Genomic DNA, 23,795 nt, shown 5'->3' with positions numbered 1-23,795 from the left:
GTTAAAGTTAGCATGAAAAGGTCACAAAAAGTTAGCTACTTTTCACTTAGGAGCGTGCACACAAAATTATGTGAGGTCAGATTGGCAGATGAACATCTGTGGCTGTTCATATCTTTAGTCTAAGGAGATAGCATTGAGTAAAGGTGCAATTGCCCCCAAGATTGAGGGGGCCCGCCATGTGTGACATCACATGCAATGTTGCATCGTCTGGAGGAGACCAAGTGCTCTGAAGGAACCGGCCACTAAAGCTGCGCCACATTTGGCTGTGTGCTCAGCCTCCTCTGCCCCGTAAACATTGGGGGCTCAGCACTGAGTAACAGATAAAACTAATGGATGGACCTAGCGGCCCCCATTTTATCATTTTGGTGGCAGCAAAGATGGGATGTGGGAAATAAAGCTTACATTTTGAAGTTACTTGTGATTGGGGCATAGAAGAGGGCAACTGGATTTCTTTCCTGTGAAATCATGGGTTTGTTTTACCTCAAAGTAATCCTGCTAGATGAAACAATCCTGCATGAGGGAGAGCATGTTGTACAAGCCGTCTCATTCAGTCTGTTCTTTCCTTCTGCAGACAGTGCAAATTCCAATTTACTCAGAACAGGAGTATCAGATGTACCTTCATGATGATGCTTGGACCAAAGCTGAAACCGACCACCTCTTTGACTTATCCAGACGGTTCGATCTTCGCTTTGTGGTCATTCATGACCGTTATGACCACCAGCAATTCAAAGTAAGTGCCTGTCAGCTAATACCGTCTACAGTAAAGTTGCCATGGTGCAGTTTGTTGAATAAAACTTATTTCCAGTTTAAGGATCTGCAGACATGGACAATGCAGTGTGCTGGTTAAAATAATACATGCCTGTTAAGGGTTCCTGAATTCTCTTCCTGAAGTTTTGTGTGAAATATTATAAGCACCAGCTGTGTTGGGTAAGAGACTTACAAAAGCAAGGGAAAGCTGGGTTGTTAAGCTCTGAGAGGTATCTCAACAGTGTGTATTTGAAGGTGGGATGGCTAGGACAGAATAGGGATTCTGTTGGTGTTCTACCCACCCTGTCACTCAACAGTCTCATTTCTAGCAGGGGTAGTCTTGGTGTTGGACTCCTCTCAGCTTGTTGTGCTGGAGAACTTCAACATTTATGCTGATGCCTTGTGAGGACTGGCTCAGGTTTTCATGGCTGCCATGACAACCATGAGTCTGTCCTAAGTAATCTGGCCCTACCCATGCTGCAGGGCACATTCTGGACTTGGTTTTCTGTGCTGGATTGAATTATGGTGATCTTAGCGTGGAGGAACTTTCTATTAGTTCCACTGTCATGGACTTGCTGGAGCTCATAATCTTAGTGGGTGTGATTAAGATAGTCCACCCTAGGAGGCAAGGTATCTGGAGTGTGTGTTGGCATCTCAGATCATGGATGAGACAGATTATCTAGATCTATTTCAATCTGGTTTCAGGCCTGGTTATGGGAGAGAGATGGCTTTGGTTGCCTTGGTGGATGACATGCCAGGAGGGAGTGTGTCCCTTTTGGTTCTTCTGGACTTTTCAGCAGCTTTCAATACCAACCTTGGATGCCTTGTTGGAATGCAGCTTGGAGACACTGTTTTACAATGGCTTTGTTTCTTCTTGGAGGGGTGAACCTAGAAGGTGGTGCTGGAGGACTCCTGTTTGACACATTGGCTGTTGACCTTTGGGGTCTCTCAAGGTTGTGTTCTGTCCCCCATGCTCTTTAACATTTACATGAAACTGCTGTGAGAGGTTGTCTGGAGTGTTGAAATTCAGTGTCACCAGTATGCTGTTGACACCCTGCTCTATTTCTCATTTCCACCTAAATTCAAGGAAGTTGTCTTGATTCTAAACTAGTGTCTGTCATCAGTGATGGACTGGATGAGGGTGAACAAATAGAAACTTAATCCACACAAAACAGAGGTGCTCCTGGTCAGTCAAAAGGCTGTGCTGGATGGAGTTGTACTCTCCCTGTAGACATATGTTTGCAGTTTGCGTGTGGGTGTGCTCCTTTATTCAGCCCTGGGCCCTCTCGTTGGGAGCCTCCCTTACTCCAGCAAAGGAACAATCAGCAACCCACTTTAAGCTCCCAGTAGCTCCTTTGAATCCCCACCCTTATTTTCCCTATACCTGACGTTATGTGCAAGGAGAAGAACTAAGTTGATTAAGCTAGAAAAATAATTTTAGGGTTTCTACTGCTGGGTAACTGATTAAGTGAGGTGAGATGGAGAGTGTTAGTGAAGATGTTGCCATGGAATCAGGGGACATGGAACAGAGGATTTTGGAGAATGGCTATATTTTAAATAAAATTGTATTGGTGAGGGAAGATCCCAGAATATGCAGTCCTGTTTTGATTTGTGATTATTGAATGAAGAACAACAAAGCCTTGTATGTAGCATAGGACCACCGTCTTGTGATACCTAGGCCTGGATACTACTGCCCAGAGAGCGATAAGTTATTAGATGCTTTGCAGATACTGGAAAGAAATAAAACTATTTCCTGTGATAGAGTTCACTAATTGGCGCTAATTGCAATCATTTTCCTAACATATCTCTGATGCTTTGTTCACGTTGCATAACTTTAAGCTATTTTTTCATGGTGTTGGATTTCTTTAAGCTCAGTTGTATCCTTGTTCTCTCCTTAGAAGCGGTCAGTGGAAGATTTAAAGGAGCGCTACTATCACATCTGTGCCAAGCTGGCCAACATCCGTGCTACCCCAGGCACTGACTTGAAAATGCCTGTTTTTGATGCTGGCCATGAAAGGCGCCGGAAAGAACAGCTAGAGAGGCTATATAATCGGACACCAGAGCAGGTAATGTCAGGAAATGTTGCAAGGCAGCCTGGCCTCACATTATCTTACACTGGATCTGTAGCAATAGCTCATCATTTCTGGGTACTCCCCAGTGCCCTTCAGGGCTGCTAATATGACTCCTGTCGGAGGTAGCAGTAGGTGCACCTCCCATCCTTTAAGCGTGATTTATCAAGTAATGGGCATACACATATTAGGTGATCAATGTGAATAAAGGAATAACTACTAGAAAACAAAGTGTGTTAAAATACGTTTTATTTGAGTTTTGTCTGAGAAGGATAGAAGCGTAGTGCTGATTACGCTTGTCAAGTTCTATCTGGATTTCAGACAATGCATTTAGCATATTTTTCTTTTCAGTAATGCAGTGGTGTCCACACTTTTTTCAAAGAGGGCCAGATTTGATGAAGTGAAGGGCTGTGAGGGCCGACCAAAGGGCCAACCAAAGTTGTTGAGCTTTTTTAGGCAGGCCAGATTAGGTCCCCGAAACGGATTTTGGACATGTCTGCACTACTGTATGGGTACTTGCATTACCTGGATAAAAACAGTTGCTTTCATGAAACATCCTGGACACGCCATCATTTTGTAGTTCGTATTTTGTAGCTTGTAGTTTGGTGGTGAAGGTGCTGGCAGCAACTGCCTGATCTGGTATTGGCTGAGAATGTTAATAAACATTCATATTTCTAAGGAAATGAAACAAAGTGAAAGGTAGGTTTGACTGTGTTAAACACACCCAGAAAGCTCTGTGAGCAGGAGTATCTGTGAGGGTATATAGCAAGGGCAGCCTGTGTGCTGAAAATGGGGGAAGGGGTCAAGAAAGGAAAGGAAGGGACTTGTAAATTATGTGTGGTGGAAGAAAGTGAGACTGTGAAGAGCCCTTATATAGGCAGGAGATACGAAAAGAGAGACAATGAGATAGTGACATTAACAACGTAGAATCTATATACTATAGCCTGCTATATACATAGTGAGAGCTTTGGAATCTGATTGGCTGCGGTATCTAGTGTTTCAAGGCTTCATGAGCCTTTAAAAATTGCTTGGGTAAGAACATTGTACTATTTGTTGCTGCTTTTGTCTCTCTAGTAGTATATAACTTGGCTCCCAGAAAACCACAGGGCAGGTGAAACCCAGGCCAGAAGCACATCTGTTGCCATTAAGTGGCCCCTTTGGATTGCTTTTCCAGTCATGTTTCCGTTTCACCTGTAGGTGGCAGAGGAGGAATATCTAATCCAGGAGTTGCGGAAAATCGAAGCCAGGAAGAAAGAGAGGGAGAAGCGAACACAAGACTTGCAGAAACTCATCACCGCCGCTGACACCACCACTGAACAAAGACGTGCAGAGCGCAAGGCACCCAAGAAGAAGCTGCCACAGAAGAAAGAGACGGAGAAGCCTGTAAATATTTTGTGCCTGCCCTCTTTGTTAGGGCTCTACCTTGCCATTTGTCTGCCACGGCCTGGGGCAGGGAGTGAGGGGTGGTTTGCCGGTCCTCGCCATATAAGCATTGTTTCTGTGTTTTTGTTTGTTTCTTTTTAGACCCTCATATCTCTTGGGGTGTGGAGAAAAGTTGGGTTTCAATCATATTGCAAGCTGCAGAGGGATTTCGGTTAAGCTGGAAGGGCTTGAAAGTGCTGCACTAGGAAGGAGAGAAACTGGACTCATGCAAAGCCCTCTCAGAGAGCAAGCAGTTCAGTGGTTAGTGAATACACAGCAAGGAACTTGCTCTTCTTTGTGCCATACAGCATAGCAACACGAGGGGAGATTAGGGAAATTTGAAAGAAGCACATTTTTCAGCTGGTTTCTTCTAAAAAAATTACAATTACAGGATGAGGTAGTGGTCAGACTCCCTTCTCAGGTTTCTCAGAGCTTCTGGGTCTGGCATAATTGCCAGGCTTGAAGATGAATTGAAGCTCTTCCAATCTAGGGTTAAGCCAATATTTTTGAAATGTTAAAAGAGAATGATCTTTAGTTGATGTTCCTGCCCTCACCTACAACAAGTGTTTTTATGCCTTCCTAAAACCTCAAGATGGTAGGTGTAAATGGATAACATAAGGAGCAGCATTGACATTCATTTATTTATAAAGAAAAAATGATATACCACCCACACACAGAACACCAAGGTGGTGTACAAAAAATACCAATGTAAATTCAATGCCTCTTTGCCTCTACCTTTGCTGTGTTCAGTTGTGAACTTCTCACTCATTCTATGAAATATTAGACCACAATATGATTTACATGTTGTGAGTGGTGGAACAACGGAATGTCTTAATAATAATGTCTAGCACTGTGTTTTATTTAGAATACACTGTGGAATTACCGCATTGACGCCATGCAGTTTCTGGGGAAAGGACTCTGCCTTTCAGATGGCTCTAAGGAGGGAGATGAGTAGGAAGAAGCCACTACATACTTAAAAAAGAAAAGAAAAAAAAGTGTGCACCACTTTGTGTCACTACAGGCTTACTGCTTGTTAGGACTGCTCTGCTGTCTTGGGTTGGGCTGCCCTGAAGGTTTGTGGTTTCAGTTTCCCTTTGCCTCTTAGTCAGCCAGATTGTTCCATGCCATGCAGCATGTGGAATCAAATAGCCACTCAAAATGCTTGAGGCGTGTTTGGCTGTCTACCCCAGTATTGCCTGGGGCCCTTGTGCCTGCCTATAGGTAAGCACCTCAGGGCTCCTGAAGGCAGCTTCTGTTGTTGCACTAGTGCTGTTTCAACCATGACAGAGTCCATTAGGAGTCAATTACCAACTGTAGCAGGGAAACGTGTGTGTGTTTTTTTGAAGAAAAAAAACGCATTTTAACTAAGAATTTGAATTGAGGGCTGTATCAGCATCATCTCAACAAAGGGAAGTCATTTACCAAAGAGTCAATTGAGGTTGAAGCATTTACAGCTCATGCTGGCGTGTGAGGGATAGCAACCTGTTTAATTGCTCTGATGTGAGGTGAAGACAGACTGTGCAGTGTGGGAGGGAGTTAGTGTGTCCCTCATTTTCATTAGGGATTAGGCGGATAATTGTCAAGGGGAGATGGCAGGGACATGCCCAAAACTGCTCCAGGATTCTCTTGAACAGAATAACATGGAGAAATTTGGTTGCATCAGTGCCTTTAGTATGGAGCGGAGTCTGCAAATCCCAGCATGCATTGCTGCTGATCCGGTCAGTGTAGAGTTTATCTGTACCCCCTCCTGCTGCCATCACGGTAGTCCATCTTTCTTGCTTTGGCTTCAGGTCACCCTAGGCACTAGGTTCAATTTATTAACTAGGGACTGCAATAAAGTGTTCTTTAATACTGTGTGTGTCAGGCTAAAGAGCCCCCACAAGAAGATTTTGACTCTTTGGTGAAGGGCGAAATGATAAAGGGAATTTGTCATATTATCTTCCCTCCGGTGTTCCGAAGGGATAGAATAACTAATTTGTTGTAATCAACACAGTTTCCTGGGCTGTGAATGGGGGCTTTCCTTTGTTTGCAACGTGGGAAATCAAATGGCGTAGCTTCAACAGGTTAGGTCTTGGTCAAACACAAGTAAGAAAGTTTGCTGCTAAATGACGGGAGATAATTCCCTGCTCAGCGAATTATCTGAGTGATTATTGTACTAGTCATCAGTATTTCCTTGGGTTCACAGACTATATCAGTTGTCTCATGGATGATCCATGGTATATCTCTTTACAATATTGAAATTTCTGGGTGGAAAGGCTTTTTTAATTATTATTAATAGAAGATGTTCAATAGAATGATGTGTTTGACTGGTAACAATTTTTCTTTTGAGAAGCATATATGTATCCAAACATATATGTATCCAACTCAGCCTCTGTCTTCTGACTTCCAGTCAGCTTTAACAGCTTCCTAGGATTACTATAGCTCGCTTTTAATTAAGCAAGACCCACGTTATTTGTAGGGAAAGATAGAGGGATCTGCAATAGAGCTTATTATGTTGGGTTTCTTTCTTCCTCTGCTGAGGATATGCACACACGCTTTTAAAATTATAGCTTAATTGTCCAAGAATTTATTGTATTGAAGCATTTGTGAATCTGCAGTGTTTAAACAGCGGATAAATTACATGCTTAGCTTGTAATGGGAAAATATTTGGCTAGAAGAGAAAGACATTATTCCTGGTGAAAAATGCAAGGCACTATGAGATGGGTATATTTCCCCACAGCATGAAGTTCATGCAGGGAACAAATGGCTAGAACAAGAATAGTAAAGTTGTTTAGTACAAATGGTACAGAAGTTAAATAGTTAATGGAAAGTGATACTAATCCTGGTTTATTGGCCGTAAACATGGAACAGAAAACATGCAATGATCAGGTGGGGAAAGTTTAAAGATATTCTTAAACAAATCTTAGATTCTCAGGATTTTGAGAAGTCATAATTTTGCATTTCAGAGTTGCACTCCAAAATATATCCACGCTTGGGACCATGCAGGGTTTTAAAACCTGCTTTGTATCCAGGTTTGTAGTTATACTAGCGTGTTGTGAGTTCTACAGGTCAAGACTATAAGGTTGCATTCAGTGTAGTGTTAAGGTGAATGTTCTGTCAGTGCAAGGGTTTCCTTTGCTCTGCTGAACATTCTTTTCTCTCCTCATGCATCTCCAAATCTGTTCTGGGGGGGTTCCCCCAACCCTCTGGTTCAGATTTGGATCACAGGGAGGAGGAAGGGAGAAATCCCATTGTACTAGAGCTAATCCTTGTGCTTGTGCAAGAATTTAATTGACTATTGCTATAATGCTTTTTGGGACGCGGGTGGCGCTGTGGGTAAAAGCCTCAGCGCCTAGGGCTTGCCGATCGAAAGGTCGGCGGTTCGAATCCCCGCGGCGGGGTGCGCTCCCGCTGCTCGGTCCCAGCGCCTGCCAACCTAGCAGTTCGAAAGCACCCCCGGGTGCAAGTAGATAAATAGGTACCGCTTACCAGCGGGAAGGTAAACGGCGTTCCGTGTGCTGTGCTGGCTCGCCAGATGCAGCTTTGTCACGCTGGCCACGTGACCCGGAAGTGTCTCCGGACAGCGCTGGCCCCCGGCCTCTTGAGTGAGATGGGCGCACAAACCCCAGAGTCTGTCAAGACTGGCCCGCTCGGGCAGGGGTACCTTTACCTTTTATAATGCTTTAGGGCTGGGAGCCAAAAGGCATACCCTCCAATATTTTGCATGAAAATAGGGACATTCTATGCTTTAGAAATGTCCCTATCTTCAGACTGTTCAGGTAGCAATGGGCATTCTACTGTATGCAGCATAGTAAAAAGATTGAGGCTAAAATAATTCAGAATGGATCAAAGCAAACAGATTTTAAACCAGTGAGCAAATCAGCGTGGTGGTTGACCAACTTTGTGTAAAATGATTCATAAAAGTAATTTTATCTATTGGAGTCTGTTTTCAGGAATTGGGCAAAACAAAGATGTAGAAGTTAAGTGAGGTTTTGGAGACCTGGGAGACCTGAATAGCATTCTTACAGTCCTAGCTAGTGTGGGGCCCTGTAGATTTTAGCCTAGTAGAATCTTTGTGGTTCGTCCAGAAGAGACTGCTGTTAGGGTAGAGCTTCTTTTAAGGACAGTGTCACATGTTATGTCAGTATAGTTTGGGCTATTTTGTTTCGCCTAGTGCTATGAAACCCTTTCCATGTCCCACTGGTTGTTTTAGATGCAATTTCCCTCCATAATTTTTAGTACATTCCTAGTACGGCTAGATTTGTACCAGCAGAAATTGTTGATATCTTAACATATCAAAGCCACTTTGGCAATTTAAAAGGCATTAAAATTAATGGGTGCAGTTCTTAGCAGGGCCTTCTTAGACATTGACAGCTGGCTCTCTGTCAGAGAGTGGTCTTTGTACATCCTTTTGCATTTCCTTTTCTCAACATATGCTGTCTCTTTCTCTTTTAGGCTGTCCCAGAGACTGCTGGCATCAAGTTTCCGGACTTCAAGTCTGCAGGTGTCACACTGCGGAGTCAGAGGGTAGGCTACCATGTTGGTCGTTGGAGCCCTGTGTGGATGCTTGATTGCTTTCATTTCCTATTTATTCTCCTTTTAAAGCTGTTAAAGGTCCATTGGAGCCTGGGCTGTAATATCAATGTGGGTTCTGGCTGGTCTCAGAAATAATAGCTGTGTGTTTGCACTAGAGGCCCACTAGAGGTGCCAGTTGTGCATGGCTGAACTTGCTTCTTTGCTCCTTAAGCCTCAACTGTTCTGACTATGTCTCTGCGCTCTTATGCTTCCATCTGAGGTCAGGTTATCATGCCTGATAATGGGACCCCAGCAGAATATGTAGCCAGGAGAAGAGTCCTGGGAAAATCATTGGGAAATGGATCACAAACTAGCTCTGTCTTCTGCAAACTGCACTGTTCCCACAAGTAGTTTTAAAATAAAAATTAGACATATGGATTTTGCAGCATTCTTCATGAGAATAAGCAGTTGGGACATGGAACTAACTTTCTTCCTCTTTTGAAGTTAATCAGAGGGCATTTTTAATATTACAATGTTAACTCGTCAAATAACTTTCTGTTTCCTCATTCTGTTGCTTCATTCTCTCCCCCCCCCCATTTACATAATGGTTCTTTTTCATAAATGATAAACGAGGCAAAGGTGTTAGGTGCAGCTTAGGGCTACTCACTGCCCAGCAGTCTTCCTGCCTGAGCTGACAGAGCTGGTCTCAGAGCCTGTGTTGAGGACTCCCAGACTGCTGGTTCTGGGGGACTTCAACATCCATGCAGAAGTAACTGGCTCTAGGGTGGCTCAGGGCTTCATGGCCACCATGACAGCCCTGGGGCTGTCCCAACATGTCATTGGCCCAATGCATGAAAGTGGGGGATATTGACACAAGTCCCTTGTCGTGGTCAGATCCCTGTTAAGATTTAGACTTTCAGCACCTTTTCCCCTCTGCAGAGGCAGGGATCTATTAGGATGGTCCACCCGCAGAGGCTGATGGATCCAATGGGTTTCCAGTCAGCACTGGGGTATTTTCCAGCTGATATGACTGGTGCTCTTGTCAAGCCTTGGCTGACCTCTGGAACATCTGAATGGCAAAATCACCTTCATCCGCTGGTGGGATCTTGAGTTCATGAGTACAGCATATGAATTTCAAAGAGTATCCTGAGCACTGTCTAGACTTGTTGTGTTGGATGAGTTTTAGTTTGGAAGGACAAGGTGCTTGGATTGATCAGGGTGACCATTTGCACTCTGGACTCTTGCTCCCCTTGGCTGATAAAAACTAACAGGGAGGGGACAGTTGGCTGGGCCAGGCAGGTGATTACTGCCTCCTTGCGAGATGAGGTGGTCCCTGCCTGCTTGAAGGAGGCAATGGTGAAATCATTCCTCAAGAAACCCTCCCTGGATTCGGAAAATCTAAGTAACTACCAGCCAGTTGTCAAGCTCCCCTCCTTGGACAAGTGGTTGCAGATCAGATCCCTTCCTTGTTACTGAGCAAGCTAATCACTGATGGCGTTGTCAGGGTTGTGGCTTTGCTGTATGACATGTCTCAGAACTCCTAATAGAGTAGGAAGAGCGAATTGGCTACAGTGCATATATGAGAAATCTGTTGCTGACGGTAGGTTAATTGGTGTAACTTTGGGATATGCCTTGGAATGCTACTTGGAGCAGCAGCAGGGAGGTGAGTGGCTATGGCTTGGTTCAGCCTTAATAACAAACCATGGTTTGTTTGCTTTGAGCATGAGCCTTGGGTTTACATGGTCTTCCCACCTCTTTGCAAGTGAGGAGAGGAGATTGAAAGCAATTTCTTGTTTTGTCCAAACCTGAGGAAACTGTAGTTTCTCCCCTTTCAAAAAGAAAAAAAAGGAAAGATGGGAGAGTGCATGAGACTTTCATTTGAAACAACTGTCTGAATCAGGCCAAAGCATTGAAGTGAAATGTTCTGGCAAGGTCACCAGGTTTTCCACAGTCTTCATCATACTCCAGCATGGACGGGGACTTTGGCTTATTACGCAGGCCTGGGTTTAGTTCTGCAGAGATCCTAGACTATTAATTATTTGAGTCCCTTCTTCTGAACTCAAACCTGTACCATCTTTATCAGCTTCATTTTATGGTCAACATAGTAAGCAAGATTTTATATTTTTGGTTATTTTCATGCAACTATAAAACTAAAGATTAAAAAACCCATCCATCAGCAAGGGTTTCTCATGTTCTATATTACTAGAAGTACTTCATTAACAGAGTTTGTCTTTTGCCCAGGACCATTCCCCCCCCCCCTTCAAAGATCTTGAGTTGCCTAAAATTTAAGACCATAGTCATATGCCAAGACTGGTCATTGGTAAATCTACCTCCATTACTGGGCTATGTTGGCATTAAATATCAACATTGTTTTGGCTAGGGAATCACTGGGTGAAAAGATATTGGGTGATGAGAATTGACCTTTGACCACTCATTTAACCTTGTCTGAGGTCCCAGTTCATGCATTAGGAGTGTAGCCCGGCTGCCATTGCTTTGTAATTGGATCCTTTGCTTCGCTGGCAAGATTAACAGGGCAGAATTGCATAGAATGGGGGGATAAAATGCTAAGTTAACATCAGTGCACTAGTGCCCAGCCGTTCCTGCAGCCATGCTATATCCATAATCTCTTAATTGGGCCTCTGTCTTCAAGGGTTAATAGTTTTCTCTATGCTGCTGGCACTCATGGAGTCTGGAGGCTTTACCAATATTTGTGTGGCATTTCCAAAGCTTCTGCAAGTGATTGTGATTCTAAGTGTTGGCCTGGATTGGGAAAAGCTGGCTTTATTGGGCTGTTATTTCTGCCAGTATGTGCTTTGATGCCAGCACTCCCACCTCTGTTTTTGATTGACAAGGTTTGGAGATGGTGTGCAGTGTGACATACGCAAAGGTGAGCAGACATGGAAGCCCTGGGGAGCAATCGGGAGAGGATTTGTTAACTGCCTGGATTAAGTCCTCTTTCTAAACAGCTTGTTCAGATTTTCTTCTGCAGTTTCTTGCAATGGAGAAGCAAGGGGCAGCTTTGTGTCTAAGATCAACGTGATGTTTTCTGCATAATAGTGAGGAAAACAGTTTGCTTGAATATCGTTAAAAAACCAGTGCTTCCCCAGTTCTGGCTTAATGAAGATCTTACAAATTAACAGATTTGTTTGGAAGTGCCCTGATAATGTCCTGTATTCTTTCCTACTCCTGATAACTTCCTTAATATGATAATAGTCATTTAAACCTTGCAGAGTAACCAAGTGCTGGCAATCAGGAGTTAAGAGAAATTTGAAGGGGGGGAAAGCAGTTATCACTACAAGTTCTATACAGATCTTTTGCTTCTACAATTAATTATCAGAAATTAACAGCTGAATTTGGTTTTCAAAAGACCAAACCTGATCATTGTAGTCCTTAAAGAATTGAACAAAAGCAATCTTCCCTTCCTCAATCTAGACCTCTTGGGAAGAGTGGAGTGTAGTAGTCACTTTGAAAAAGAAGCAGTTTTGTGTGATTCAAATATATTGTGTGCCAGTGAATTTGAAATGTGTGCGCAAATTTCATATCTCCCCTCACATTATTTTTGGAGAAATTAATTTATTCCTGTAGACTTTCATGCTGCCAGCTTGGAATAGAATGAAGGCTTTAAATTTGCGTTCTCTCTGAATGTGGACTTCCTTTATATTTAACCTTAATATTCCCTCTGTGTTAATATACATTTTGTCAGGCAATTTTGGTGATACGTTTTCTTGCTACCCTATCCCCCTTGCTAAAGAGAACATTGGCAAAGAATAGGTGTGTGTTTGGGTTCTGCTTTGGGGCTCTTGCCCTGAGTCTATGGGATGAGGCAAGAGGTCTGGACTCTAGACTGCTAAGTCTTTGATAATGAGGCAAAAACAGTAGGATAAAAGAAAGTTCTTAGCAGCCTCAGAGCCAGGGAGCGCACTGGGAGATGCTGTGGCGCAATTGTTTAGTTCACAGCTGGACACCTTCCACCAAGAAAGGCTTCCAGCCGGCAGTTTTACTTGTTACCTGCTAACTAGGATCTTGTAGACAAATTGGTGGTCAGACCAATTAAAAAGAAATAGGGGGAGAGGGAGCTTTCATTCCCATTGATTCACACATCCACCCTCACTGGCTTTTAAATATTTACTAGCCAACTGAGCACTTTTTTAGCACTGATTAATGAGGTACAATCTACTGTGGTGCTTGCTTTCTCGGAGCATGGGGCTGGGGTGGGGGCTAGGATTGTACTACGCATTCAAGATAAACGAGTATTTTGGTCAAAGCTTGGCACGAGGGAGGGGGGCGGCTTAGGTATGTGTATATATTAAATGCATGTTCTCAATATTTGATTTGTTTCGCTGTGAAGCGGCTGTGTGCGCTGCCTGTTTACTCTTCACCAGAGGCCCTTGGCCATGCGCCTTCTCTCTGACATTAATGCAGAGCCAGACCTCATCAGCTGCTAACGGGGGAAACATCTGTCTTTCTTCGCTTGATCAATACTGTCCCTTCAGAGGCCGAGCCTTGAAAGCAGTTACATAAAATACCAGTAATATTTATTTGGATTTGATAAATTTAATTACTTGGAACAATTAATAATTTATCTCTTTAGTATTGACTGTGCTGCAAGGCATTTTGGTGAGATAAGCTGATGGTAATCAGCACCTTCTTATTAGCCGGAAATTGTATGTTGCCACGATGGGAAAAGACTTCCAATGGTTAGAAAGATGAAGTGTTCTTGTTGCTTTTACTGACACATTCATGTAGTAACAGCGTGCAGAGCTAGACTCCACTACACAAATGTGTGAGATAATAGCTTGGGACATGGAGCACATGGCAAGATGGGCGGAAAGTGTGATTTGAATGTCATCTCTGTTTTACTAACAGATATTGAGCGCTGAAGCAATACAACTCAGAAGTATTCTTCTAACCCTTCATCAGTATGTCCAGTACTGCAGTGGTTCTCAGATCTTTTACTTATGGGAGACTGGTTGTAAAAAATGTGGGGCTTGTGTAATACTGTCATGCCAGTGGATAGGATTTCCTCCCCATCTGCTCCAAAGGGTCTCCCAGCTCTCTGGAGGGAATTTGGGGAGATTGCGGAAGGAGGAAAGGAAGGGTAAGCAGAAGTTTTTGTCGTGCCAATGTGATGCCACAAATGGCTGTCACCCTTGATTAACTGAAAGATGAGATTTCATAAGCTAGAGCTCCTGATCACAAATGCACCAAATGGGCAATGAAGGTTTCATATGAATGTGCAAGTGTGTGTGCACCCACTTACCCCCTGCATTTGGAGCCAAATTTAAAGTGCTGGCTTTAGTGATTGAAGTCCTAAGTCCAGGTTATGTGAAGGACTGCCTGTACCTGCATCAGGCTGCCTGAGCTTTATGATAAGTTATGGACCCTATATTTTCTGAACTGTAGATTAGTAGCTAATGGGTATCAAGAAAAGGGCCTTTTCAGTGGTGATCCCATAGTTACGGAATATGACCACCCCACCACCCCGCCCATGAAGTGACTTTTACTTGCTTTTTAAATTCTTTTTTTAAAAAATAGTTGTTTTTTACTGCTAACTTTAAATGACTTAATTATATGATTGAATGCATATGTTCTATTACTGGTTTTATATGCTGCCTTGGGAGAAGAAGAAGAAGAAGAAGAGTTTGGATTTGATATCCCGCTTTATCACTCCCCTTCAGGAGTCTCAAAGCGGCTAACATTCTCCTTTCCCTTCCTCCCCCACAACAAACACTCTGTGAGGTGAGTGGGGCTGAGAGACTTCAGAGAAGTGTGACTGGCCCAAGGTCACCCAGCAGCTGCATGTGGAGGAGCGGAGACGCGAACCCGGTTCCCCAGATTACAAGACTACCGCTCTTAACCACTACACCACACTGGGAGGACAATTGTCCTGCCAGGTGGAATGTAAATCTTTAAATAAACAAATACCTGATACATGAATTACTAGTTTTGCTAATAATATTTGCATATATTTGTTTATTAATTCTGCCTATAGTGCACTTCTGAGATTTAGCTCTAGGCAGAAGGTTGGACATTGATAGGCTTCTGGTCCTTTCAGAATATTGGGTTTGGGGCATGCACCCATGTAGTAAGGTGTTAAGTTTTGTTAGAGCCCATTATTTGCCAGAAATACTTCTAGGCATGTGCCAGATTGCTTAACACGGCCTGGAAGTAATTTTTGCAGCGTAATCTTGGAAGAATTTGGTCCCTAATCAGAGTCAACCTTCCTGTGATTTGCGTATATTAAAATGCAGCTGTGAGTGAAAGAATTTCCTTAAAAGTGAGCTGTCATTACAAAAATAACCTAGAATCCACATAAAGGAAAGGACAGCTGAAAAGCGTAAATACTTTGCATAGCTGTGAACAATCAAATACTAAAGGAATAACTCTACTCAACCTGCAGCTGTGACTGAAAAATGCCAAGAGGATGTTGGGTCACATAAAGGAAGGGAAACCCATATGGAAAATATCCTAATGCTCCTGGACAATCCCTCTTATCTGGGTAATGTCTGCATCGCTGCTCGCTTTATCCTTCAAAGGAAATTACTCAGTCGGAGCTTGAGAAGGTGATTTCACAACCTCCCTGGGCAGCCTGTTCCATTGCTGTAGTGATCTGACAGTTAAGAAAACCTTTCCTAATGGATGACTTAAATCTAAATGCTTTTAATTGAAATCGTTTGGTCTGTGTCTTATTCCTAAAAGACATGGTGAAGGAAAGTTCTCTCCATCTTGGGAGTTGAGGATGGAGGTGGAAACCCACCAGGAATGCCTTTCTGTGCAACCTTCACTGAAATGAGTTGAAGTTGCACAGCAGTACAGTATTTGTGTGTAATGCCCATTGATTCCAGAGCCGCTGGCTCAGAACCTAAAGTGGATCATGCTCTGCATGTGAATCTTTAGATATGGTTACAGGAAATCTAGGACAGCATAAAAATGGCTGATGGTATGCATTTAGTAGATTATTGTTTTACAATAAACCTTGAAGAGTGGCAGACAAAAATCTGCCCTTTGATCAGGTTTAAATACAACAGAGGATGAGCTCACTTCTCTAGGGTGACCATAGTGTGGAATTTAAAGCCAGTTTGGACATTTCTGTGAGTGAAAAAGAAAGCAATTCAGGGCTTGAGCAATTAACAGGAAATAAAAAAACTCTAGTTCCAGGGAAGTTTCTAGTGCCTGATTGGAAGCTGTAGAAAAAAGAAGACAGGTTTTTCTGATACTTGTTGCTGCAAGAGTCTGGCACTTTTGTTAGAATGCTTTGCAATTGGACCATGGACTTCAGTTGAGCCCAGATGTGGTGGCACTCTCCTTGCAGACCTAAATGTATCTCAAATCAGTGTTCTGAGCAGGCTTAAGGAAAATGGTAATGGTTTAAATAATATGCTCATAATAGCCCTATGTAAGCACAAGTTCTTCAGTAGCAAAACCCATGAAGAAATGTAGTAGCTGTGCAGGACAAGTCGGAGCCTTTTGGTGGTGGCACCCTATTTGTGGAGTTTTCACTTATTATAGAGCAGAGGTGGCAAACCTTCATAAAGACAAAGGGCTGCATTCCTGTCTGTGAAAGCTTCTTGAGGGCCACATGCCAGTGGCATATGAGGCTGGAGGCAAATGTGGGCCAAGCAGCAAATGTAAATGTTGTCTTTATACCATAAACTAGTTTCTACACACACTGACACACCCACCCTGCTATTCTCTGTCAAGACAAGCAAGAGGCATTCTCAGAGATCAAGGACACATTCCAGCCAGGCAAAGGGTATGAGGCAGGGCCTGTGATGGGTGTTGCCTGGGGAGAGTCCTGAGGTTCGGCCAGAGAGGCCTAGAGGGTTTCATTTGGCCCCAGGCCTGAGGTTCCCCACCCACAGCAATGTTAGGCACCTACACTGTGACCATGTGAACAGCGTGTACCTGTGAGGTGTACCTGTTTACTCAAACTTTTTAGGTTTTAAACAACTGACTGATTTAGTTCTCTTCTCCTTTTTAGTTGTCTTTGTTGGTGTTAGAACATATTTTTTGTTTTACTGCTTTTTAAAAATAAAAGAGGGCTTGGAAGTGTGCCAGGCGTGAATATTCTTACCTGTATTGGTTCATTGTCTTACTCTGGCAATCAGGAAGTTGTTTACTAGTCTGCTCCCTGCCAGTCTCATTGGTGGTTCAGGGAGAAAGTCCCACCTACTTGCCCCTCTGCAAACTTGCGCTCTTCTTCCAGTCACGTGGCCTTGATTCATATATTGGTGTGTTGCCCTTTTATTTATTTTTCTCTTTCTGCACAGTTCATGCATTTACTGGTTGTTTATAGCGAGGACAAAGGCTCAGAGTCCCTAAATCAAAAGTGATGCTGGCATAATTATAAGCACAAGCTGGCGTTGCAAAGAGGGCTGCAGGGAGAGGTTGTCAGAAGACGGGAGAATCCAAGATATATTAACCTCAAAAATTCCAGCTAATCACTTCTTCAATGTGAGCAATCCATTTTTTGAGATATGATTATTTGGGGACTTTAGTAATAATAAATAATTCTAATAGATTACAAAGAGGAAGGGCCTGACACTACATGCTTTTCAAGAATCCTTCCATTGCACTTGCTTAATAATGAACTTTCTCCGGTGTTGCAGTGGGGTGCCAAGGGAAGCACTTTATTGCCTAGTGGAAAACAGCAGGTTGTGATTGTCCACCTTTAATCTAACGTGGCTCCTGAAGGCTTTCAATCTGCCATAAGTCCCAGCATGCAGTGTTGCCATTTTGAGCTGAGATGTGTTGCAAGATACAGAATGGTTGTTTCAGATATGTAGCCTGCAGATTCCATCTAGGTGGCTAATGGCCACCAGCATTTTTCGGTAGCATCTTTGTCAAACTGATTCAGCCCTGTGCCTCATCCCAATGTTTTGTTTCCAGCACTATCCAGTCAAAGAGCAATGCTAAACAGCTGGATTATTGCATTAATATGCCCCCATTAAAGATCCATGCAAGACTTGTCTGGGAAGGAAATGGAGAAGTGTGCGTAGGAACAAAACTGCACATGCTACTAATATCAACTTCATACTTGGTTTTACATCAGCCTTCAGTACATGTACCAACATGTGACTATTGACATCCCCCGTTTTGCTCATAAATTGATACAAGCATCCTTTTGAAGCAGAAAGGGTTAATTGACAGAGTTGGGAATGAAGCTGTATCTCTGTTTATCCAGTGTAGCGGGATCTCTGCTGAAGGGCTGATGCGGAATGTGGACTCTTAATGCAGGGAAACGTCCTTCCTGCACATTATTAGGGCAATACCTTGAGACTCCTGGATTAGAGGAACTTTAGTGAGCTCTGTCACAGGACTGTCATGTCAGAAAGGCACTTCTGTTAGAGGTGTTGGGTTACCCAGATCTCTTTGTGGGCAAATAGAGCTGAATCTCACTCCTGAACCTGGTCTCTGAATCAAGCAGAAAAGAGCATAGAACATCAACAGTTTTAGTCACAGGTCCTGCTTGAGGGAAACACCACACATAGCCAGAGGAATAGGTCCCTGTGGTAGCCAAAACCAGCACCGTTTATCAGAGTCCTGTATTTTGTAGCCTTAGAGTTCTGTCAAACTTGATTGCACCAAAAATCTTGCAGGATTTAAGAATGCCTGCTCTTCTTAGCTGCCTGTGCTTTTGGCTGCCGAGGTGAGTGGAGCACTGGGCCTTCCCCTGTCGTTGAGACAGCCAGGCTAACGGAGCCTACCTAACAGATTATCAGCGCCCTGTGAGTAATAGACTCCTCATTTAGTTTTAATACATTTTGCATAGAGAGCAATCAACCTTCATCAGTCTTAAAGATGAATTGGCTTAGCCAGCTAAATTTTAAAGATATTAGTTCGACAGCAGCCGCATAAATCATAACGTTTTCTTAATGACGGTAAAATTAAAATATACTCTTGCTTGAAGAAGCCAATGGAGCTTTCATGTTCACAGGCCAAATCCTCCCCCAAAATTAAAGGAAAGCTTAATTGATGTTCTCTAAAGCCGAGTAAACTCAAAACAGTCCCGCTTCTCCTGAGTTGGCCTCGTATTTCTTCTGCGGTCTATTGGTAGATCCAAATCCATCCAGACTGCTTCTGTCCCTTCCTATTCTTGAAGCTGCCAATATATCAGGCCAAAACATAGCAAGGCAATAATCCTGGCTGTTTAAAGACTCTGGGTCCAGCTGTCAGCCCTTCCTCGCTTGTCATTGATGGAGCTCTGATTGACACATGAAGGAGATCCTCCTTATTTCCTTCTGCTAGTATATAGAAGACAGCATATCTGGAGCTGCGATTAGCAGGGAGGAGTGAGCTAGAAACTAACAAAGCTCTTTCAGATAGGAAAGGTGCTTATTCTGAATGGAAAGCATCACATGGCTTCCCCCCAGAACTCAGCCATACAAGTGTTGTTCTACTGGCTAGAAAACCTATATAGCGGGGCGGTAGATTTTCTAAGGATCAGTGGCATAGCGTGGGGGGTGCAGGGGGGGCCGGCCGCACCGGGCGCAACATCTGGGGGTTAGGGTTAGGGGGCGCAAATCCACAGGTTAGGGGGCGCAAATTACTTGCCTTGCCCCGGGTGCTGACAACCCACACTACGCCACTGCTAAGGATACATGAAGAGCCTCAAAACAGGATGTGATGAAATAGTGTTTCCTTGAGAAGAGATGCTGTTCTCTTAAGCAGGATACCATGTGTTAAGAATCTGATCTTCCATGTTTTATTGTTGACCCTTGTTGGCACCTTCAGAATCCCATTAGACATCTCATTCTGGCTACTTCCACATACTCTAAGGCAGGGTTTCCCAAACTTGTTGTTGGACTACAACTCCCGTCATCCCTAGCTAGCAGGACCAGTGGTCAGGGGTGATGGGAATTGTAGTCCAAAAGCAGCTTGAGGCTCAAGTTTAGGAAACCCTGCTCTAAGGGAACCTCTGCCTGCCCTTTGCAGATTTGGGAATTCTTCACGATCCCCGTTTCTGGCCTGAAGTTCTGAGAACCTACTGCAAAGGGATGGGCACTATGGGGAGTAGTAATGACTAAGAGAAGGCAAAAATTATTGTTTCCTCATGAGAATTCTGATAGTGCCTACCTGAAACCAGGCCTCTGATTGGCTTACCTTGGCAGCCAGTAGAAATCTGTTTCCCTCTCACCACTGCAGTTGATCCCTTCACTTGTAGGTGAGGCTGATTTATGTGATTATCTGTGCTGCATCTTTCCTGATTTTAGGCTGATTGTTTTTCACAAGATGGTTGTAACCATGCTGTGATTGTCCATGAGGTTGGCAGCCTTGGTGGTGTGTCCCAGCAGTATTTGTCAGTGCAGAGAGACGCTTTACATGATATAATCCTCCTGTGAGTTGGTAATGCGAATCTGCTCTAAATTATCTAACTGGTCAGAGGCTGGAAGCAACTGGGAAGTTTTTCCAGTTTCCTGCTCCCAGTATCTTCATGACTTGGAAGTGGCCCTTTGAGAGAGGCTGATACCTATATTTCCTATTGAAAAATCAAGGAGCATCGACCTGATACTAGAAACTGAGCAGTGGTGCAGGGATCAACTTTCTGCTTGTGCCAGAAAAGGGCAAAGGGCAGAAATGGAAAGAGGCAGGTATCCAAATTTGATGCCCTTCCAGGTAGTCCTTGTTATACTTGGGTTTTTGGAAGCCCAAAGGGTGTGTTTGAAGGCCATAAGCTTGGCTAGTTTTCCCTGCATGCTCAAGTCCCCTTTTCCCACTTGAAATTGTGCTTGAGTTCTTTGTACTTTTCCTTAGCTGCTTGTTCTGAGTTGCTCCTGCCTGTAGGATTGTAGTGAGGGTGGTTTGGTGTTTTTTTTTAGCTAAGTGTGATCTCATGCCCAGCTTGGGTTCCCTGCCCCTGCCTAATACTTCCCTGCTCCCCATACCCCCCTCAGCTCCACTGTGAATGTGTGTTCACACTTCTGCCAATTGAGTTAGTGTGTGTGCTCTTTGTGCCTCTTTGCGTCTTTTGTTAGAAAACTGGCTCTGTAAATGAATCCCACGGCTCTGGGCTCGGCAGGTAAAGGGAGAAGGAAGTCTGTTAGTGCACGAGTCTAATCAGGCTGGCAAGAGCAAGTAAAGTAGGGCAGCATCGCACATTAGCTGCTATGTAATTGAGCTCTTTGATGGGCAGGGCACTGCGGGAGAGGGTTCGAAGCGGAGCAGAACTTTTGTTGTTAATTCAGTTGCACATGGAAGCTGTAAAGCTGTGCATCTCCGCATCTTGGCACCGGGAGGAACTGAAAAGCCCTTGCGACCAGGCTTTTCAGTCCCTGCCCTTGGCCCTCGTCTGCAAACTTTCAGGCCTTCTTTCTGCCTCCCTCTCCCAGCACTTGATTTCCCTTTTCTCTCTTTCTTTCTTTGGCTCGCTTTTTTCCCCGTGCACTATAAAAAGCAAAGCTCCCTTGCCGTTTGAACTAGGCGGCTGTGAGTGAGGGCTAGCTCAGAGCTGTGTGGCTGTTACCTTTGTATTCCAGATGAAACTGCCGAGCTCCGTGGGACAGAAGAAGATTAAAGCCTTGGAGCAGATGCTGATGGAACTCGGAGTAGGTGAGTAAAGAGGGCAGGTAGAGAGAGAGAGAGACCCATGGAGCAAAGCCTTTGTAGTCGAGAGGGGCTATTTTTTCCCCCAAGTAATACAGCCAGTTCCTTGAATAACACTATGTGAATGGGTTTGAAAATAAGATCTTATGTGTTTTGTTAAAAAAAAGAAGCAGCAGCAGAGGGGTAAAAGCCAGAAGATGATGCACAAGAATATCCCCCCTCAAAAAATTCCTCCCAGTCGAAAAGTATTTGAACAGAGTCTTTTGTCTCTTTCTCTCTTGTTTGGGTTCTTTAAGCCATCGAGAGTGACAGCCCAGTATTAAGGAGGCAAATCTCTTCGTGCAGGGAGAGGTACTGTGAAAGGGGTTAGTGGCCATTGTCTGTGAGACTCTGCCTGGCTTTTGTGCTTCCTTGTTGCTCCTCTTCTGGATGGGTCCCACGCGACCTGTGTGGGGATATGCCTGGCCTGCACTTTTTGGCTAAGGGGCAAAATACAACCCCCCTCTAGCCTCTCCTGGGTAGGGGAGGCAGTGGACTCCCTGGATTCAGCAAGTACAGTAATGCTTGGCTTCAGTGGCTTGCTCAGGTTGTGTACTAACGGGGTTGCACAACTGATGCCTTCCTTTGAAGAGGAGCTTCTTCTAGACCATCCCAACCTTGGGTCTCCAGCTGATTTGGGACTACAACGCCCATCATCCCTAGCTAGCAAGACCAATGGTCAGGGACGATGGGAACTGTAGTCCAAAAACAGCTGGAGACCCAAGGTTGCAAAATACTGATCTAGACTGTCCTCACATCCCTGGCTTGGCACAGCAGTGAAGGCTTGGCTGGCAGTGAGTCTGATGCAGGCAAAACTTCCCAGTTGTGCTACATCTGGGGCAATAAAGGACTTCGACTTTTTAATGTTTTCTGCTTTAGCCAGTATGGACTGAACGAAGACCTACAGAGGAGCATTGGAGCAGTCTGCAGCTGGCAAGGGACAGAGTTCCCTTGCTTAACTTTCTTCCTTTCGCCTCCTCCAGACCTGAGTCCAATGCCGACAGAGGAGATTGTCCAGATGTTCAACGAGTTGCGCAGTGATCTGGTGCTGCTATATGAGCTCAAGCAAGCATTCGCAAACTGTGAATATGAGCTGCAGATGTTGCGGCATCGCTATGAGGCATTGGCCAAAGCGGGTAGCACAGGGCCCAGCACAGATGGTGGCTCACATGCTGATGGACAGTCAGGCTTGTGCACTGAAGAGAGCAAGGGTGACGCAAAGGAGCAGATCATTGATGTGGTGGGGGCTCCCCTCACACCCAATTCGGTGAGTAGATATTGATGTTGGCATGCCCTTGCACCCCTTTAGGCCTGCTTGAAACACTATCACTGCAAAGGTCACTCGGGAATCATAGAATTGTAGAGTTGGAAGGGACCCCAAGGGCCATCTAGTCCAACCCCCTGCAATGAAGGACTCTGAACTAAAGCATGCATAGCAGATGGCCATCCAATCTCTGCTTTAAAACCTCAGAGAGTCCATCACATCTTGTGGGGGTCTGTTCCACGGTCGAACAGCTCTTACTGTCAGAAAGTTCTTCCTGATGCTTAGTCAGAATATCCTTTCTTGTAACTTGAAGCCATTGGTTTAAGTGCTACCCTTCAGAGCAGGAGAAAACAAGCTTGCTCCATCTCCTCTCAGTAAAGGAGATCCTCTGTCTTTCCGCTCCATGGTTCTATGCCCAAGAAAGTTTTTTTTCCAGTGGAGTAAATGGGATTACTCCAATGACTTGTGCTTAACATGGATATGATCAGGTCATTAGTCAGCTGGCCACCAGTATGTTGGCACAGCAGTGTGTCAGGATTTTTTTTTTTTTTAATGACTTCTTTTTTTGAAATTCAAGTAACTTTCTCTGTAAGCTCTAAAGGTGACATGGAGTTTTGAGTAATCGCTCATTCTTAGAGGCTTCTCCTACTGAATGGGCTTCACCATACTATTGAGCCCCACATCTCTGTCATAAATTCTCACCTGCTTTGGGGGGCGGGGTCAGCAAGCCTCAGCAGCAGGCCAGTTCAGAATCCGTTTCTTCCTCTAGAGAGTTTTCACTGACTTGCGTCTGTTTACAAAACATTGCACTTATGTTTCCCTAGTGCTGCTCTTTTCCAACTCCATGCTTGGAATAGGAACAAAAAGAATGAAGGCAGCACCAGGAGGGTTAATGTGACCTGGGCTCTGACATATTTGAAAGAAATATAATCAAGTTAATTCACTGCAAGGCAAATTTGGTACCTAAAGGGCCCCCTGTTAAATACAGCTCTGACCTTTACCGGCTGGTTACACAAAGACGACACAATTAGATTAGTCCAAGACAAAAGGTCAAGCGCATTCACACTGTGACCACTTTATGCTGTCTTTGGAGGGGAAAGAAATTCCACCCAGCAGGAGGGGGGCATCTCAGGGAGGTTCACTGTTGCTGCCAAGATGGAGGGGAGGGGCATAAGTATGTGGGGGAGTGGTGTCATTGGGGTGTGTGTGGAATGACT

The 23,795-nt window shown here is 44.2% G+C and overlaps 1 protein-coding gene across 2 annotated transcripts in view; it reads left to right on the top strand.

The window, feature by feature from the left end:
- DMAP1 (DNA methyltransferase 1 associated protein 1) overlaps window positions 1-23,795 on the top strand; it is a 36,225-nt gene that overhangs the window by 6,371 nt on the left and 6,059 nt on the right. For both annotated transcript variants that reach the window (XM_082228881.1, XM_082228880.1), the window contains exons 5-10: window positions 572-730; window positions 2,646-2,813; window positions 4,014-4,199; window positions 8,673-8,744; window positions 21,209-21,281; window positions 22,298-22,581. In XM_082228881.1, the coding sequence (XP_082085007.1) occupies window positions 572-730; window positions 2,646-2,813; window positions 4,014-4,199; window positions 8,673-8,744; window positions 21,209-21,281; window positions 22,298-22,581 (942 nt within the window). The remainder of the gene's footprint in view (window positions 1-571; window positions 731-2,645; window positions 2,814-4,013; window positions 4,200-8,672; window positions 8,745-21,208; window positions 21,282-22,297; window positions 22,582-23,795) is intronic.

Source organism: Podarcis vaucheri, assembly GCF_965113315.1.
Source record: "Podarcis vaucheri genome assembly, chromosome: 6".
NCBI classification, from domain to species: Eukaryota; Metazoa; Chordata; class Lepidosauria; order Squamata; family Lacertidae; genus Podarcis; species Podarcis vaucheri.
Note: the sequence above shows the minus strand (reverse complement) of the source record. Positions and strands in the feature narration are given on the sequence as shown.